We start from the raw sequence: 18,305 nt of genomic DNA, 5'->3' as shown, positions 1-18,305 counted from the left end.
ACTTAAAGTTTTCATAGAACTCACCCTCACACTCCCCAAAAACAGCTCTGGTTCCTCTCAAGATTTTTTCATATCATCTCAGGGAGTTTTTCCTTTTCACTGTTGTCTCTTTTTTGCTCATAAGGTGTCTAAATCTAAATCTGGATTTCTGTAAAGCTGATTTGTGACAAAGTCTGTTGTTAAAAGACATATTAATATACAAAAATTATTAGGGTTGGTTATGGGTTCGGGACTTTAGGCCCCCTATTATACTTTTCAGCCCCCCCTAAAAATGTTGCCAATCAGTCTTTAATTTTTCCCCAACTCAATTAAATTCCTTTCATTTTCAGTCTCTTTTTATAATCATGTAGTGGGAAAAAAGCACCATTCCTCATTGTGAACTTTCAGTCAGAAAAATGAAGTGACAGTGGAAACATTCTATGCCTCTTATCTCTTAACTAAAGAAACACAGACATGCAGATAAGAAAACAAAATGTATTATTTATGTACAATTTCAATGAATCCCCAAAAGAATTTGCATTTAGCATGGGTTTAACATATGGTTTAAATTACAGCATCCAGTCTTTGCAATAAACCAAACAAGGGCAGTTAGTCTACACACCAGTGTGATTCTTCCAGTGAGTGGCCTGACTAACATCTGCTGTAAAATCCCTCCTAGTGTCATAAGTATTTGCTATGTAAGAGTATGCAGTATGTCTCACAATCACAGGCAAATTCCAGCTGCAAAACACAAGAGTTATAAATAAAATAAAAAGAGGTGGTGACAAGTCCATTTTTCCTTACATTAGTCAAAACAAAAATTCCAGTGCTTGACCCAGAGAATGTTAGTAAAAAGGTGGATTGTTAGATTTTAGAGTGATTAAAAAAAAGTTAACACTTACTGGCAACATTATTCTTTACAGTTTTCTTTTTTTTTTTACAGTACTGTTGTCGTTTTGGTAAAATGGCTACCAGATAGAGTTTGGTGCAAAGAAGAAAGGTTGCGTAGTTAGTAACCTATCCTCCTTGTGTTAGTGTTGTAATATATAAGTGTTAACTTTTTTTCCTTTCTTCCAAGCACTCTGTTTAAGACTTTAAGCAAGATTCCTGGACAAGTTCATTTTATCCTGATGCTATTGACACCCTTGTGTTAATCTATACTCAAAAACACTATGTGTCCAGACTATCGTGATTATGTAACTGTGTGCATTCATCCACTGTGCTCATTCAACTGTTATAGACCTTGTATGGCCTCTTCAAAACAGCCAAAGCAAAAGACGCACACACATACACACACGCAGTCTAAAGCTTACATTGCATTTCTGTTCAGATGTTTTTGTTTGTTTTTTTTTTTTGTTTTTTTTAAAGAATTCTACAAATCACACTGGGAACAAATTTAGATTCCTGCATTTAGATATAGAGCTGTGTGTCAGACACTGGCATATTAAGTTACTCAGATCATAAACAGATAACTACGAAACTTACAAGCTTAGAGATTTTCATTCATGCAAGGAACAGAGCAGTCAGTAGTACCTTTCCATTGGCTTGAATTAAAAACTATAAAATACATGATGAAAACATATCATAGAAAGTTGTAGATTATAAATGTTATATTATAAATAAGCAGATAGATTGAGGCATTATTTTACATGAACCATTTACAGGATGCTTCTTAAAGTGGCACGAATGGCCACCTTCTGCCACTTCCCCAAAGGAGCAATAGTGCAGTTCAACAGAACACCAGTTGGATATAGCGCATGCTCAAAAACGTAAGGGGAAAAATGCATAAAAAAAAACAATGATAATTATGCTACATTTCTTGCCATGAATTTGATGTTTGCACAGCATTATATATCTCATATTAGTATCATTAATGGCCATAACCTGAATGAGCACTAATCTCACAGTGTCCTGAACAGCTACATTACATATATAAAAAAAATAAATAAATTGGGGATAAAGGAAAAAAAAAAAGCTCCCTAAACAGTTAACCGCACATAAATCTTAACGCTTATAAGAAACATGCCTTTTTGTACAGTAACTAAGTCTAGGTCACAATATTAATTAGTTACATAAATGAGTCTCGATTCACATGAGCAGTTTCTCAGCAACCAGAAATTTACATTTAACTCCCCAAACACAACTAATTTCCTTTAATAGTGGGACAGCAAAGAACTTCACTCTAACCCGGCCCTGCTGTGAATTTCATAGTCTCACTGCTGCTTTACTTTATGCTTTTTCTATGCTAAAGGCAGATAAAAATCAGGAAACACAATCCCGCCACCACAGTGGAGTAAAGTCTATGATTCAGAGTACAACATACTGTATGGGCTAAACGAGACACGCAAAATAAGAACGCATATACAACCATGCTCTTTAGTACACAATAGTCCATTTTCAAGGAAGAAAAAAAAAGAAAAAAAAAAGAAAAAAGAAAAAAAAAAAGAAAGTCCCATCACAGTTAATGAATTAATCCTGCCTTAGAAACAGACAGTCCATGCAATGGAGGTGTGTAGCGTCGACATGATGGAGCTGGACACAGACAGACTGGACTGGGAGCGCATGGAGGGATTGAAGAACAGCTGGAGTAGCCTTAAGCTCAGTAGTTTTGGCTAAAAAGGTGAGGTAGTCCCTGTCACAACTTTATAAAACTGTGTCTGAAACTGGCAGGTCACTCCGAGTGTGCGTCTCTGGGGGAAGCAGCAACCCGTGTGTGCATCACATCTTAACGTCCTCCTGCACGCTGAGCTGTGAGAGAGTCTTCTTAATGCGCAGAGCCGTGAGTCTGGCTGCTCCGTTAGCATACCAGCACTCGCGCATTATCTTCCCCATCACCCTCAAGGCCTTCAGAAACGCACAAGCAATTGTCATTGTCATTACTGTCATTATAATAATCAGAACTAAAAAGACAAAAGCTTAAATTATATTTAGAATGATGGTGTGCTAAACAGTGTTTATACCTCGTAGCTCTGCCACCAGTTGGGCACATTGGGCCGCAGTCTCTGGTCACACACAACCTTCCTCATCTCCTCTATGGAAGGGTCAGAGGGCACAAGGTCGTAGTACGGTAGCTGGTACTCCTCATGGATGCCTGTTGGAATGAAGCAATGGTAAAAACAAGTCATGACTAGCTTTTCTTAAACAATATGATTTACAGTCAGCGATGACTAAACTATGCTTGGAACTTGCAAAACAGGCAAATCCTGACATCTGCAATATGAGAATTAAAAAAAAACTTAATACATCTTATAATGATCTTGTTAATAATCTTATACAAATCGGAAATGGGCAAAACAAATATCTAGTAGTATAAACAACCTAATATATCGCAAATATAATTAGGTCGATTGCCACAAACTATGCTAGTCATGAAACATCTGGAATCCACCCATTTTAATTTTAAACAGAACGAAAGGTTTAAGAGAGATCTCTGCAACAGCAGTGACCACAAACAAAAGCACTTTGGTTCAACATATGAACAGCAGATAGCTGAGACACACCTAAGCTTATACTGTGCACAACTGTCAAAAAAAGAATATAGGCCCATAGGTAATTCTTAGATGTGCTCAACTACAAGATCTTACCTCCAGCATTACATCGTCTTGCTATCTCCCAGTACACCAGTCCTAATGCATAGATATCAGCACACTTAAATGAATCAAAATGCTTCATGTTGATAGTTTCATCCAGCACCTCTGGGGCCATATATCTGTAAAACAATGCAGGATTGTTGTGTTTATTCAAACCATTTAAAATGCATCCTAGCAAACATTTTCACCATTAGATGTGCATGTTATCCAGCACTGAAGCAGTACCTCTTGGTGCCCACCCTCTGATTAGGGGCGATGTCAATAGTGTCAGTGATGGACTCGTGGCGTACAGCCAGGCCCAAGTCCGCTATAGCGCAGGTGCCATTCTTTTTTACCAGGATGTTTTTTGATTTGAGGTCTCTGTGTGCAATTCCAGGCTTTCCTACAGGACAAGCCATTTAAACAAATATAAATACAATGGCAGTGTTGTTTAAACCAGAACCAAAACCATATTATCATATATAATGCAAAATTACATTAAAGAATTACAAAAAGGTGCATGGTTAAGGATCCATGCTTACCCTGCGTGCCAAGGATCTCCATATGCAGGTGTGCAAGACCACTAGCGGCTGACAGAGCCAACTTGATCATGCCTTCGATGGTGACCGAGTAGTGGTTCAGGTAGTCAAACAGAGAGCCGTGTTCATGATAGTCTGAGACCAGCCACAGCTGAGTCCACGTGCCATTGTCTACAAAGGGTAAAAAGAAAAATCAGAACAAACTAGGAATAATCTTTTTTGACATGATTTAAACCTGGAGATAGCATACAATTACTTACCTTTGTTGTCTGCTGCGATGAAGCCCAAGATGTTCTCGTGCCGGAGCATGATAGTCTGGTAGATCTCAGCCTCGCGGAACCAGGAGCGCTCCTCTCTGGAAGAGAAGATCTTCACGGCCACGTCTCCTCCTCTCCACTTTCCCCTCCACACCTCCCCGAAGCGACCCTTCCCTATAATTTCCTGCAGCACGATGGTCCTCGCCACCGTCCTCTGCACAAACAGAGGTAGACCTGCAGGATGTGCAGCAAAACAGAAGTCACGCAAGTCCTGGAACAAACACACTGGAATTGTGAAGGGATAAATGAGGTGGGACTGACCAGATCCAGAGCCAGAGGTGGACAAGTCAAATATGAGGTCCTGCAGGGTTTTGTCTTTGGCTAGGTAAAGGTGGTCACATGAGGGATCTTCTACATCTAGCCTCTGCCGGTGGTTGTAGTTCCTTTGGTGGTGCTGGAACAGGAAGACGCCGACAATCAGCAACAGGCAGAAAACAAAGACTGGTCCTGCTATGACTGCTACTAACTCCACTGGACCCCAGCTACCAGGTGTGCCTGGCCAGCTCTCATGCTTAGGAACCCCTGCAAGAGAGAAAGAAAACTTGATGAGCCACTATAGCTGTTAAAAAGAGAATGCAGCAGGTAATAAACTGGATCAAAGCGATAAACAAACAGTAATCATTTAATCAAGTAACAGCAATGTTTTCTGAGCTGCTCACCATTAGGGACCTGCAGGTCGACACTGTTACAGTAGTCTGTGTAGCAGCAGTGTGTGTTGAGCACTCCCTCAGCACTCAGGCAGTAGATGGGTTGACCAGGTGGGATTAGACTCTCACGTGGAATACAGATGCGCACATGCTGCTCCTGGCCTTTAATGTAGGAGGTGGAGGCCATACAGGCCCCATCTGTCTCACACTCATAGCCACTTTTTTCACAGTTAGTACAGTTACACTTCAGAGCTGCAGGGAAAAAATAAAAATAGAAAAAAAAGATGTCGTTGTACCCTTACTACAGCTTAAACAGTATCTTACCTTTAATTATAACTATTCAGCTATCATACATGCATTCACACTTAACCTCGAATGAATTAACTACCGTTGAATTTCGCCTTAATAGTTCAACTTGAAATATAGATGCATGCGTCAACAAAGAAAGAAAAGGACACGTTTATCTGACAACAAGCTGACCATTTTTTATTTAAAACACTGGGCTTTCTTCTGGTTGCTGCTGCTGAAGTGAAGGAAAAAGAAGCACAAGAGAAATGTCTGGAAATTGAAAGGAGCTGTTGGCTATTCATGCAAGAATGAACTTCTTTAAATAGGATGTGGTCATTTATGAGAAAATTAAAAGCAGGCTATGAGAAGACAATGCAGGCCTGGTCCCACCAGGGGGCGAGCAAAGCCAACAGCACTCGGCGAAAAATTGAGTAGGTGTCACTGTTAGTTCAAGCTGAGGCCATGAACGCAGGCACCAGTTTACCACCGGGCTGCATAACATGAAACCGAATCCGCCACTGCAGATGAACCCAAACAGACTGTGAAGCTGAAGCACACTGCAGCACACTGCTTACGGCATGGAGCAATACGTCAGCATGCACAGCAGCAAAATGAAAACAGTGTTTTAAAAAAAAATCATTTTTAGTCCGAGATTAGAACTCAGACATAGACTGGGATTAAAAAGTAAAGTCTAGAAGTCTTACTGCTCCACTCCATGTTTTTAAGTATGCGTGTTCTCATGTTGATCACCTAATAACCAACTCTGATTTTCAAGGGCATCCAAACAGACGTGTCCTATTGTCCTGGCATGTTAGCCATGTTTTCTAACTCTATTTTTGATCTGTCATCACTGGCGTGAATTTTTGTCTCTCCAACCAGTCGAGCTGACTGAAAGCGACTGGGATTAGAGAGGGGCCCGGAGTCTCTGGCACCCGGAGGCGGCTCAGGCAGGAGGTTGAGGTCATCGCAGGGGGGAGCAGGCCTGCCTGTCACGCTTCACTCACACCCTGCTCTTATCAGTCCCAGAGCTCAGCCACCAACAATGGTGGGCCACTTAGGACAAATTGCACTGGTTTTTAAAAATAACAGGACTTGAAAACCGCAAGGCATGACTGCGACATGACCCTGGGAGTGCAAAAGCAGACTTTTTATTTATTAACTTAGATTTCTGTTAATCCGAGAACTTCATAGTTTTTCGTTTGCAGAATTTCTAATCTATAATCCCTACTTCTCTTTTCTTCTAGGTCTCAATTTGTCAACACACTCCAGCCTCTGATATTTGTACAAGTGTTATATTAGATCTTTTCCTCAGCGCACACACGTACATGCGTACGTACACGCACTCACTTCTTCTCGTTTTGCTTCCTTGCTTTCACACTTTGGACTCCAGAGGCTGGGTTTAAATTGATCTTACTCAATGCACTTCCTCTTCATTTCTCACACATGGATTGCACAAGACATGACACAGAAACAGTCCGACCACACCTTTCCATATGTGTACAAGCGAGAGTGTTTGTTACTATTGTTGTTGACTCATCTTATTTGAGAGCTTTGACAGTGTTGAATATTTAAACAGTCATGTCAATAATGCTCAACTCAGAGAAACAGTGAGAGAGAGAGAGAGAGCAAGAACATGAGTGAGCGAGGGAGTGTGTGTGTACACAGTAATTGTTGAATGGCTGTGTTCTTTAAGGCATAAAAAGTGTACTGCCAGTAACTGCCAGTGGAGCAGATCCAAGTTAACTGTTCACATGCACCAGGAATTTCCTGAATATTGCACAGAGGTGACCAGGCCCAGATAAAGTGGGAAAAACAACTTTGTGCCATTTCCTCCTAATCACTCCACTAATATAACGTTTTTCCAACAGGCGGGTTGGCTCGGCAAATTACCCATAATCCTCCACGCTGGCGCCATGTCCACCACGTACCCGTGATGAATGTGGTTACCATTCTTGTACATGTACCATGTGAGTTGAGCTGTGACATGTGGTGTCTCTAAAAAATAGTGAATGATTGGTCAAATGCAGTGGCACAGACATCCAGATTAATGGTTCTTGCATAAAATTCTTCAGCAGAAGGGTGGAAGTGACTGCTTAAGTTTCTTACTTTATCAAAAAGTTTTTTTTCCTGGTGGATTTAAGAGGCAACATCATTTTAAACTACAATTTAATTTTTCAGATCTAAAAAAAAAAAAAATCTTATCGCTACTTATCTCCATTAATCTTATATTTCTTTCCATAATCCAAGTAAAAGTAAAGTTCTAGGTCAAATCCAAAATGGCTGCCGATTCACTTTGTTTGCACACTACATAGGATGTAAGGATGGACCTGAACACACTACCTAGTGCCCTCTCACGTAGTGTAGAAAGCCATTTGAGACACAGATGCATGGCTCCTTGTGTTTGTCTGGTAATGTTTGCACTCAAACGTTTTGGTATTTTCACTAAAGATTATAGCATTGGCAAACTTGGTTGTGTTAGGGTGCAGATGTGACCATTAAGTGAAATTTTGCTCCTCTGTATATTCACTAAAGATTAAAGTATTGGCATGCTTGTGTTTGGGTGCGTGAAATTCCATTAAAACTGTGCACACAGCACTGAGGAAACATTACCTCACCCAAAACCAGGCTCGGGGTCCAATTACTCTGAACAGCGCACAAATCACCAGCAAAAAAAAGAAAGAAAGAAAAAAAAGCTACTGCTGCATTCCTATAAAACTATAAGCACTTTTTAAATAAGTGCTTTGGACTGAAAAGAGACTCAAAGGGCAACTATGTAGACAAATAAATGCTCAACTCTGCAAGTATGGTGTAGCATACACTGGTGAAGGAATTGCTTTGAACACCATATGCATATGTGCTGTCTGTATGTGGCCTGTGGTACAGCTGCTGAATGGACTGTGGTCAGGTCCAGTGGTGATATTCCTCAAAAACACCACACCTATACACACACAATGGAGCTGTAGCTCTATCACACAACATTCTGAAGAACGCCTCATTAACCAACAAACAGATAGAAAATTGTTTGTCAGCCATGTTGTAAACAGGGGCAATGAGATCACTGAATATCCTGTCATTACAAATAACTGATGTCAACCTATGATCTCTTAACATATAATGACTATAGACAGTAAACAGAGCAAATGCCTGACATAGCAAGCTACTGAAATGTCACAGCAAAAACAATGCTAATAAATCCACCCCACTGAAAGAGGTGACAGAAAACATCAGCTGGAAAAAGCACAATCAGAATTTGTGCCAAATAAAGTGTATAATATGACATCAGATGAAAAAAAGGCACCAAACAGAGTGTGAACGAGTGTACTCTTGTATACACATAATTGGTGGCCTTACACTGGCCCTTTGTTTGGAGATTAGGCAGACATGAGGAGGGACTGGGCTGACTGTGCCTGAACAAAGAGCACGAATGGCCTGTGAGGAGAGGGGCTGTTAGGGGGCTGGTCCCCCCCCCACCTTGGGCTATTCACTGCTGCTGGGGGAGGAAAGGAACAGATACGGGACAGGATTGGGGGCAGGGATCCGACTGCACTCGCCATTATGACACAGTTTTGGTCGAGGGGCCAGCTGTGACCATCATTAAAACCCAGTCTAGACTTTGACTTAACCCGTAGGAAAGAGAGAATTCAGTAAAGGCCCGGGCCCAGAATCTTGCTGGCAGTGTGAAGTTCCTATCATTCCATTCTTGTTCAGACAGGAAGTGACAGACATGCAGGGAAGAAGGGGTGCGTGTGTGTGTGTGTGTGTGTGTGTGTGTGTGTGTGTGTGTGTGTGCGCGTGCGTGTCGGGGGTGGGGGGCTGTTAACATTAAGTGCAAGTCTGGACGATTGGAGTGGGGTTTAGAGAGATGATGAAACCGCAAATGGATCTGGCATAAATAATTGCATATTACCGGTAAAGTGACTAAGGCCTGTGCAGGCCAAATATTTCTCCAATGCCAGAGCTCACTTGCAAGCTAGCCGTAAACTTGGGGTGCGAATATAAACATTTGGAAAAACCACAACTTAAGCTTTTTGAAAAAAGATGGTTCTGGTCTTGCTCAATTTGAACTGTGGTTTTTATCATGTGCCGTCTCCATCAGAAAAATTAAAGTCCATCATCCTCTTTTGTGTCGTAGAGAGCAGGATGCCAGGGGCCAGAGGGAGCAAGCCGACTACGAGAGTGCTGTTACCCAAGATGCAAAGGGCTGAAACGAGATCCATAGAGCCCCCAGACAGGGAGCTGATTAAGACATGCTGACGCCACCAGACAGAGCATGCACACTCTTACACTCCTGTACGTGCACACGCACACGCGCACTCACACACACAAAATCAATACAGGGGAGGAGGAGCATCTTTTCTGTTCTCATGGTCAAATTACCTGTCTGGTCCAAAAGCAGAAATCTTTTCCTCCCACCAGAATCATGAGTCCTCATCTAACCAATATGTATCCCCCGGTGTTTCAGTCATGGGCTCGCACAACATAACTCGAGCAATAACGTGGCGTAATTCACAATTATACAAAGCTGTGGTGAATGTAGCTACCAAATCCCTCAACATGCATCTCAGCATCAATAAACCTAACAGCATTGCACAGTACAATGCTATTATGTGCAAGCAAGCTTGCATGATGTAGCAAATATTCTTTATTTGCACAGGAGATATTGTAGCTCTAGATACAAGGAAACTGAGCTTCTCTTTCATTAGTGAGGCATCCTCCAACTATTGCTAAATTTAACACATGACTATGACGAACGCATACTACAAGAAAAGCCACATTTTCAAAATCAAATAGTCCCGTGTGGCCCTGGGAGCCTGTTCTGATTACCACTGGCCTACATCTTTTCAAGCAAATAGGGTACTTTCACAGGATTTGGTAGCACTGCTTGTCTTATTTGCCCTGCTTCAGAGTGCATGCGATATCTCTATAATATGAAGACCAAACAGGCAGGCCATTATGTCATTAAGCTAAGACGATGATAAATAAACAAGACACAAAAAGCCTCTGAACAGATAGAGTGAGTCAGGTCAAGTAAAGGCTAACATGTCTGTAAGTGCAGTTAGGCTGAGCTGCTTGCTGGCCACTCAGGTCATTAGCAAGGTCATTAAAGAAGCAAAGACAGATCTTGATCTGCTGTGACCGTGAACTCAACCCCTAGTCAAAGGCTAACCCGCAGCCTCAGATTCAAAACACTTACACTCGGATACACACAAATCTCCACCCACATTAACCCACATATATCCCTTTCCTCCGTAGACCAGGCTTTGACTTCCCGAACAAGCAGACACATGCAAAATATACTGTAGCTTAATGTGCTCCTTCATTTCATTTTCATAACTCCACTCCGACTTCAGCACGCTCTCACGGCAGCTGCTGTGCTGTGGCTCTGCCTTGATGCTGTCTGTCAGTTGTCTCACCCTTGAGGTCTTAATTACACTATAAATTTGAAGCTTTCCACACACACCCTTTTGGTGGTTTTCACACTACTTCTAACAAGCCCACAACCAGCTCATAGATTATAGTTTTACCACCAAATCTGAGAGAAAATTCTTTTCTTTTGGACATTCTTCTTCACTATTGGACTATCCAATAACACAGTACAAAAGAAAGTGTGTCTGTTAAAGACAAGACAATCCCCAAAGGAATGCAGGCAGGCATTACGCTGTTTGTTCAGTTTGGTGGGGAGTGAAATGCAGCTAGAAAACACAGAGATGCACCCTGCCTCCAGGCTGTTTGCCTGGCTCACTGCTCCTCTATCACACTGATGCCGTTTTCTCACACAGCGCCGTGAGAAGCGTCACACGGCCATGCAAGAGCCCCAGCCTTCATGACAGGCTGCTTTCAGGCCCATCAACCTGATTACGCTGTAATCGAGTCAGCAAGGCTGCTGAGAACAGTAAGAAATGCACTCCTCTCCCACACATACACTCTAAAGAATTTCTCTAATTCTTACAAAACAATACTTTGTTCAAACCAGTACCAAAATTTGAATGTGTTCTGGGAAAGTATTTACAGCATTGGCAGATTACACTGTATGAAAATCATTACTTTATAGTGTTACTGTAAAGCACTGAAGAAACAAAGAACCCTCATCTCCACTGAATTGTTTAAAAAAAAAACAATTTTCCATTTTCTTACATTGAGTTTTTATTAAGATACGTTAATTTCGATATCATCACCACACCAGGGTGAGTCTAACAAGATTAAGCTAACAGGAGACAAAAGAGAAGACTCGTTAGTGTAGCTACCTAACTTTTGCTAGCTAGCCACCCAATTTTAAATAGGTAAACCATATAGCTGGCTACTTATAAATTCTAATTACAAACTGTAACCAGCTTTTAATCAAAAACTTGATTTTCAGACTGATAAAAAGCTAGAATCCATCTTGCATTTAAACTGCAATTGAGTAGAACAGCTAATACCTGAGGTAACGTTAAAGCAGCTAGCTAATAGCTCATCTCTGCTGCCACTTCCTTCCAATACTTAACTAGTAAAGTTAGCTAGTTACATGGAAAAGCTAATGAAATGAGTTTTGACTCCTAAATATATTTAATAAATATATGTGGCAGTAAAAGACTTAAACCTGCAGCAGGGATTTTATGCTAACATACGGTTACCCCTATATATATATATATATATATATATATATATATCGCACTGTAAAAACACAGTTTCGCTCTTTGTTTAATAGTTCGGTACAATGTGCCAAAACTGCACAAAAAAGGGGGACAAAATAACATCAATGCTGTAAAGCTTAACTACCTAAGCACTCTAGTGCCCGGAAGAGTGTTTACGGGGTATTTACATTTCTTTCTCCCCAAACCAACAGTTTATAGCGAGTAATTTTTCAGCCAAATATGGTAATTTCGGCACATAATCAGTTACAGCAATGATTTAAAAAAAAGCAACGTGGGCCAAAATTGGGCCACAAATTGTTTACAATTACATTTAAAGTTTATATAGACTTTGGAATTTAATTTAAAAAGTAGCCAAAAGTTTACCTATCACATCTAACTCCTGTTCAGCATTTCAATTTTTGGCCAGACTGTAGTCATGCCTGAGACTTGGTCCACAAAGTGAGAGTTGCGGCCATGTTCTGGTGGCCAGATCTGGAGTGTCTCAGTATGTGGGCCAAATGAAGTGGTAAGTGTGGGCTGGCTCTGCACCATTACCGTTCCTCAGCTTCTTTGGTTTCAGCAGGGGGACTGACACTTTGGGCACCTTCACCCCTCCTCAGCCAGGACAAAAACATAGCAGCTGTGCAAACTGCTCTCTAGCAGTCTGATACCTCTCCCAAAGAGCATCGGCCCTCTAACTCGCTCGCTCATATCCCTGAGCCGTTTCTCATCAGCCGCATGCATGGCTGCAGGTGGGACCGATGTGGCCTTCACCTTTCCCTTAAGCCTGGTACTGGAACATGTGCCAGAGTTCTGCGCATAATGGCCTTGTGTGAACAGAGGGAGGAAACGTTCTTGGAAACTAGATGAGTAATCCATAAAAAAAAAGCGAAAAAGCAATTAGTTGAAAAATGATGGGAAATTCATTGCATGGCCTTATCGAGCATCACTAACAGAGCCAGAAACAACAAGGGAAAACTTTCAAATTTCAGAAAAACATGAAAGCAAGCCAGCAAGTTGGCTCTGAGCTTTCTCTAAGTGTGTTTTGGTTCAGTTTTTCAGGTCTTTAAACTTACTTTTAAAAATCACGATAGCAAAGTCAGACACGGTCCTCAGAGAGAAAGCCTTCTGAGTGTGATAAAGCTCAGACAAGACCATGCCACCTTGCCTGACCATACATTGGCCATGTTTATGTATGCACCAAATGTAACCAACATTCGTTTGGCCTTACAAAGGAGATGCAGACTTCTTTGACAGGCTTCTGAATGGGGGCCATTGCCCACATTTCCATCACAAAGAGCCAGACTTCAACTCTGACTTCTGTCTGGGTTTGTTGAATGAACAGTTTGCAACTGGCCCATACAAACACCACCCCACACTTCCTACATGTTATAAAACTGCACTTCAGTTTTATGGACCCTGAGATTTTACTTATTAACCAGAATCTCTAGATTAGTGTTGTACCACGTTTAAAGTGGCACCGCAGCAAAATAAATTCCTCCTTCATGTTGTACTTGGCAAATACATGATTCTCATGGGTGGCTGTCATAATCTGGGGATGTTTCACTGCTCCGACTTGTATCAACACATCAGTGAACTACTGATTAGAAAATCAGTTAGGGAAGAAGAAAGACAAGAAACGTTTCCTGCAGAATTGTGGACTTTGTGGATCAACATTGCCCCTGGCCTAGACAAAAAAAAAAAAAAAAAAAAATCCTAAATAGTAACCTTTGTACATTTAGATATACAAATAGATGTGTTATAGTGACTGCCATAAACCTGAAAAATAATAAAAGCACAATGCACTGCTAGCACTCTACCACAATGCAATAAAGATCCACGCCATGCCCTGGTGCATTGTGGGCATGTTTGTGAAGCAGTTTAAATGCAGGACCATTTTATTTCTCTTTAAGCTTATGCCAATATAATATGTCCATCAGGTCAATTTTCATTTCTACCCATGAATTCAGGAAAGCCCAATCTAGTCTTGTGTGTCCACAGATTTCCTCACTTAAAGATAAAATTTCAAGTGTCAGAAATAAGCAGGTTATTAGGGGTTTTGGTGTCCAAACTGTAGCCCTGCAGGAAGAGTTGCATTTGAAATGCATGCCTCAGTGTTATCATTTCTCTTCCAGATTGAAATCTGGTTAAGTATAGGCAGTAATCCAGTGTTGTCTCTTTCCACAAGAGTCATTTACACATGCATGGATAGCAAAGGCAACTTGAAGGAATTAACGTGCCATTAAATTGTGCAAACCCTCCTAAATAAATACCATATGCTATAAAGGAAAGCTTCCTATCTCGCTCTGCTGAGTAATCTTTAAGCCGCATGAAGGTAGATGGTACCGTGGTCCTGTACTGAACTTGCAATTGTATCATTCAGCCTGAGATCACAGGGTACAGAAAAGCAACACAGCTCATCTGAAACCTGTGAACAACGTGTCTTTTGTAGCACTGTAAGCACTGGAGCAGTGTAAGCACCCAACCGGAAAACAACATTCTCCTTATGTTTAGCTTAGCAACCTTAAAGTGGCGTTAGTCTGTGGTGGGACATGGTGACTAAATAAACCACATGGAGGATATTGTCCACTTCACATTGTGTCGGGGTAAGTACAGGCCTGGTGACGGCTCTGGAAACGCGTGACTTAACACAAATATAAATATAAAAAAAGCTCTTAGTTAGTAAGTATAATATTTACAGGTTTGTTATGAGGTGCTCGTGACAGCGTTGACCACAAAAGCCAAAGGCAACCTGGGAACACATTTACGCACACCTCGCTTCTAATTCAAGATTTCAACCGGAACAAAGCGGATATGTTTCTATAGACACAAGGAACAGTGTGTCAAAGCGAAAGCGGCCACGAGGAAACGACGTAACAAACAAACAAACAAAATACTTTCGCGTTTATGTTAGCCAACAGGCTATAAATCACAAGCAGCGCCATGATGAGCGCCTCGCCGCCCTCTCTCTCTCTCTCTCTCATACACACACACACACGCGCGCGCGCGCGCCAGCGCTACTAAATAAACACATACACAACCGGTGGAGTGTAAATGCGAGCACCGTGTACTCACCATCACCCGGCGCTATTAATCCAATCAGCACGAGCAAAGCTAACGCGGTTCTTCGCAGAGACATGACTGCGAGATTCCCATCGCTTCGCATTTAACGCATTAGTGGTGAGGTACTGACAATGAGAGCAGCACGCTTCATATACACTCACACTCACACTCTCTCTCTCTCTCTCTCGCGCTCTCTCAGTCACTCAGTCTAACACCAGCAGGTAGGCACTCCGGCAATAAAGACTCGCGCACACAGCTGCGCTTAAAGGGGCGCGCGCACTTTTTAAAGGGGAGGGTTTTACTCCGCGCGCGCTCCCTTTGTTGTGGCGTGAGCGCTCACTCGTGCAGCTCCCCCTAAATTACCTTCTTTTTTTTTTCGGTAAATGTAGCATCCTCTATCCCCCCTCCATTAACACCCTATAACATGAAATGAGTGAATAATGAGGAACAATGCACTCGTGAAATAGCATTAAATTAACTTTGCTATTGCAAGCATTTCTTTTTAAATACACACCCCCATATATATATATATATATATATATATATATATATATATATATATATATATATATATATATATAGATAGATAGATAGATAGATAGATATGAATTTATCTACATGAAAATAAATGAAATGTATGTGTATTCTGTAAAAAGAAAAAAAAGAGCCAAAAGGTAGAAAGAAGTCAAAGTTTTGCATTCACTCTCCAGACGTGATCTAAAGGCCCAGGTTTGCTTCACCAGTGTGCAAAATTTGGTGATGTAATCTGCAGTCTGAACAAATATATCAGGGAAAAATAGAGGGTGAATATTAATATTCAGAGGATGCAAAAGCTGCTCAGAGAACATGCAAAGAGGTTGGAAGCAGTTATAAGGACATATATAAAGGTATATAAATTATTAGAGAATATATAGGATATATTACATTCAGAAAGGGAGGACAGATATGATCCATCCATCCATTTTCCATACTGCTTATCCTATACAGAGTTGCCTATCCCAGGGAACCTGGGATGGGGTGCCATCTCATCACAGAGCACAATCACACACTACAGACAATTTGGAAATGTCAATCAGCCTACAATGCATGTCTTTGGACTGGGGAGGAAACAAGAGTACCCTGAGGAAATCCCTGAAGCACAGGGAGAACATGCAAACTCTGTGCACACAGGGCAGAGGCAGGATTCAAACCCCCAACCCAAGAGGTCTGAGGCAAATGTGCTAACCACTAAGCCAACATGCCCCCAGAACAGATAGTATATATATTTAGATTTTCTTTTTCATTACTCTGATATACTACATTTGGCAATTATAAAGTTTATGATAAAGGAACATCTGTGAAACTTGGAAAAACAAAATGTCTGGCAGAAATTGGCAGAAATTACATTTTTGTCTCTTTTTCACCCATTTTTGTGTCTTATTCATTTGCGTGTCTTATTTACTTTGGTGTGCAAACGTTTTCACTCAGTTGTACGTCTTACAGTTTCTCAGTGCATTTGTGTAATGTGTTTATATACCTGATTAACCAGCACTTCATCTCTGTTATGGATGTTTTTCTTTTTGTAATTTCTTGCATGGAGTTAAGTTGTAGGTTGAAAGCCCTGTTCTGGATTAAGTTCAAGAGAGAAATATTGCTTGTGATGTGGTCCGCTGAATGATGCTTTGTCTGTTTATCCGTCTCTGTCTACTGCCAGAGGCCACTATCTGTATCTCTCACACCAGAGTTGTCTTAAACCCTTTTGTGAACAGAATGAGACTGGAATGAGCTTACAGGGCCCCTGTGAGCACCCAAAGAGACACCCAAAGAGATGCTTGTCAGCTGGAAGAATGAAGATTAGGAGACCTACGGTGCTCAGTAGCAAAGGATTAATCAAAGCACATGGAAATCTCCTTAACTACTTATTATGCAGCTGAAAGCTTTGCACTGAGGACTAAATGAACTAATGTTTCTTAGAGAACTTTTAAATGTTTCCCTGTTACTAGAATGTTTACTATGTTGAGATGGCAGGGTGGAGAAGGACCTTGTGACTTAAATTTCATACAATAAAAGCATTTAATACCATTCCTCATGCTTTTTATTAGCCACATGACACTGTCGGACCCTTTACCATAGAAATGGAAATTTAATTGAGGTTAGTCCGCAGAAAACGCTTCTCATTACACTCTTTGCTGTGATACATTACACTTTCAGCTTGCCAAATTTATCTGCATATTTCAGGCATGAATTCATATCCGAAATAGTGAACAGGACCATTTGAGTCTGGCCCCTATGAAAGGCAGAAAAGTATGTGGTATGCCGGGACAACAGAGTAGAGGAAGAGAGTATGAAATGAGTTTGTCCAGCGTAGCAGTATACAGATGCACTCCCTACACAACCCCCACTCCATTTGACCAAACAGGCAGACTGGGCTATTCGGGGAACATTATCTCCCCTAAAGTCTGCACGAGCACCGTCACAGATGGCTATACAGAGAACAGACACATGCGAGCACAGATATAGATAAAAAGGCAGACAGAAATCAATGTCCATCCCCTTACTGACTCACAAAGCGATACTCTTTCACTGACAGTAGGAACCGGACACTTTGACTAATAGAACTGGTTGGAAGACTTGACTAATATTACCTTTTTTTTTTTTTCCCAGTGATGACTATTCAGGAAAAAGATTCTTCAGAACTTGTGTGTAGTCAGCCATAACTGATTTGTGTAATTATAACATCCTTTCTTGAGTTCAGAGTAGGCTACATTGAAACCTGCACTTGTGTGTAAAGTGTGTGTGGGTGTGTGAAATCGAGAGTGTGATCTCGTGGCCTTGTGTATGTGTGTCAGTGCTCATGAGCAGGGTTTAATACTAGAAATACACTCATTTGGAATTCACATTTCCATGAATAAGAGATGTGAGATCTGTTTGTGCTGGGTAAATATAGGCCCGGGTGAAACTCTACCTGGGAGGATGCATTCTACATTGTATCTATGAATGCTTGTGGAGCACTGAGGTGCGTCTCGGTTACTCCCTGGGGATATCGGGTCCTTGAGTGCCTTTTGTATTGCTTTGAACAGTAACATGATGCACAAACACCACATATACAATGAAAAACAAATAGATCAGATTAAGATGTAATGGATTCCTGATGACAATAATAAGCCTGCTTAGACTGCATTACATTAAAAAAAAAAAGGATGACACTGGGTTCAGGGAGCTGAGACCAGTCTACTGCTGAACAAAGTAAGAAAAAACTGAAGACCTTTTGACAAAGTCTGGGGCTTCTGATGCCCCCTAGTGTTTAAAA

General features: G+C 41.2%; 1 protein-coding gene across 1 annotated transcript; it reads right to left on the bottom strand.

Moving 5' to 3' along the window:
* Positions 1–460: 460 nt before the first annotated feature.
* Positions 461–15,309, bottom strand: acvr1ba (activin A receptor type 1Ba). The gene is made up of 9 exons (XM_026921194.3): positions 15,029–15,309; positions 5,064–5,303; positions 4,666–4,926; positions 4,348–4,578; positions 4,091–4,258; positions 3,795–3,951; positions 3,564–3,688; positions 2,940–3,070; positions 461–2,823 (listed from the first exon to the last, which is right to left on the bottom strand). Exons 1-9 carry the CDS (start codon positions 15,117–15,119, stop codon positions 2,698–2,700), a joined length of 1,530 nt encoding a protein of 509 aa, XP_026776995.1. The 5' UTR covers positions 15,120–15,309; the 3' UTR covers positions 461–2,697.
* Positions 15,310–18,305: the final 2,996 nt, after the last annotated feature.

This window comes from Pangasianodon hypophthalmus, chromosome 16 (genome assembly GCF_027358585.1).
Source record: "Pangasianodon hypophthalmus isolate fPanHyp1 chromosome 16, fPanHyp1.pri, whole genome shotgun sequence".
In the NCBI taxonomy this organism is placed as follows: Eukaryota; Metazoa; Chordata; class Actinopteri; order Siluriformes; family Pangasiidae; genus Pangasianodon; species Pangasianodon hypophthalmus.
This window is presented reverse-complemented; position numbering and strand designations above follow the sequence as displayed.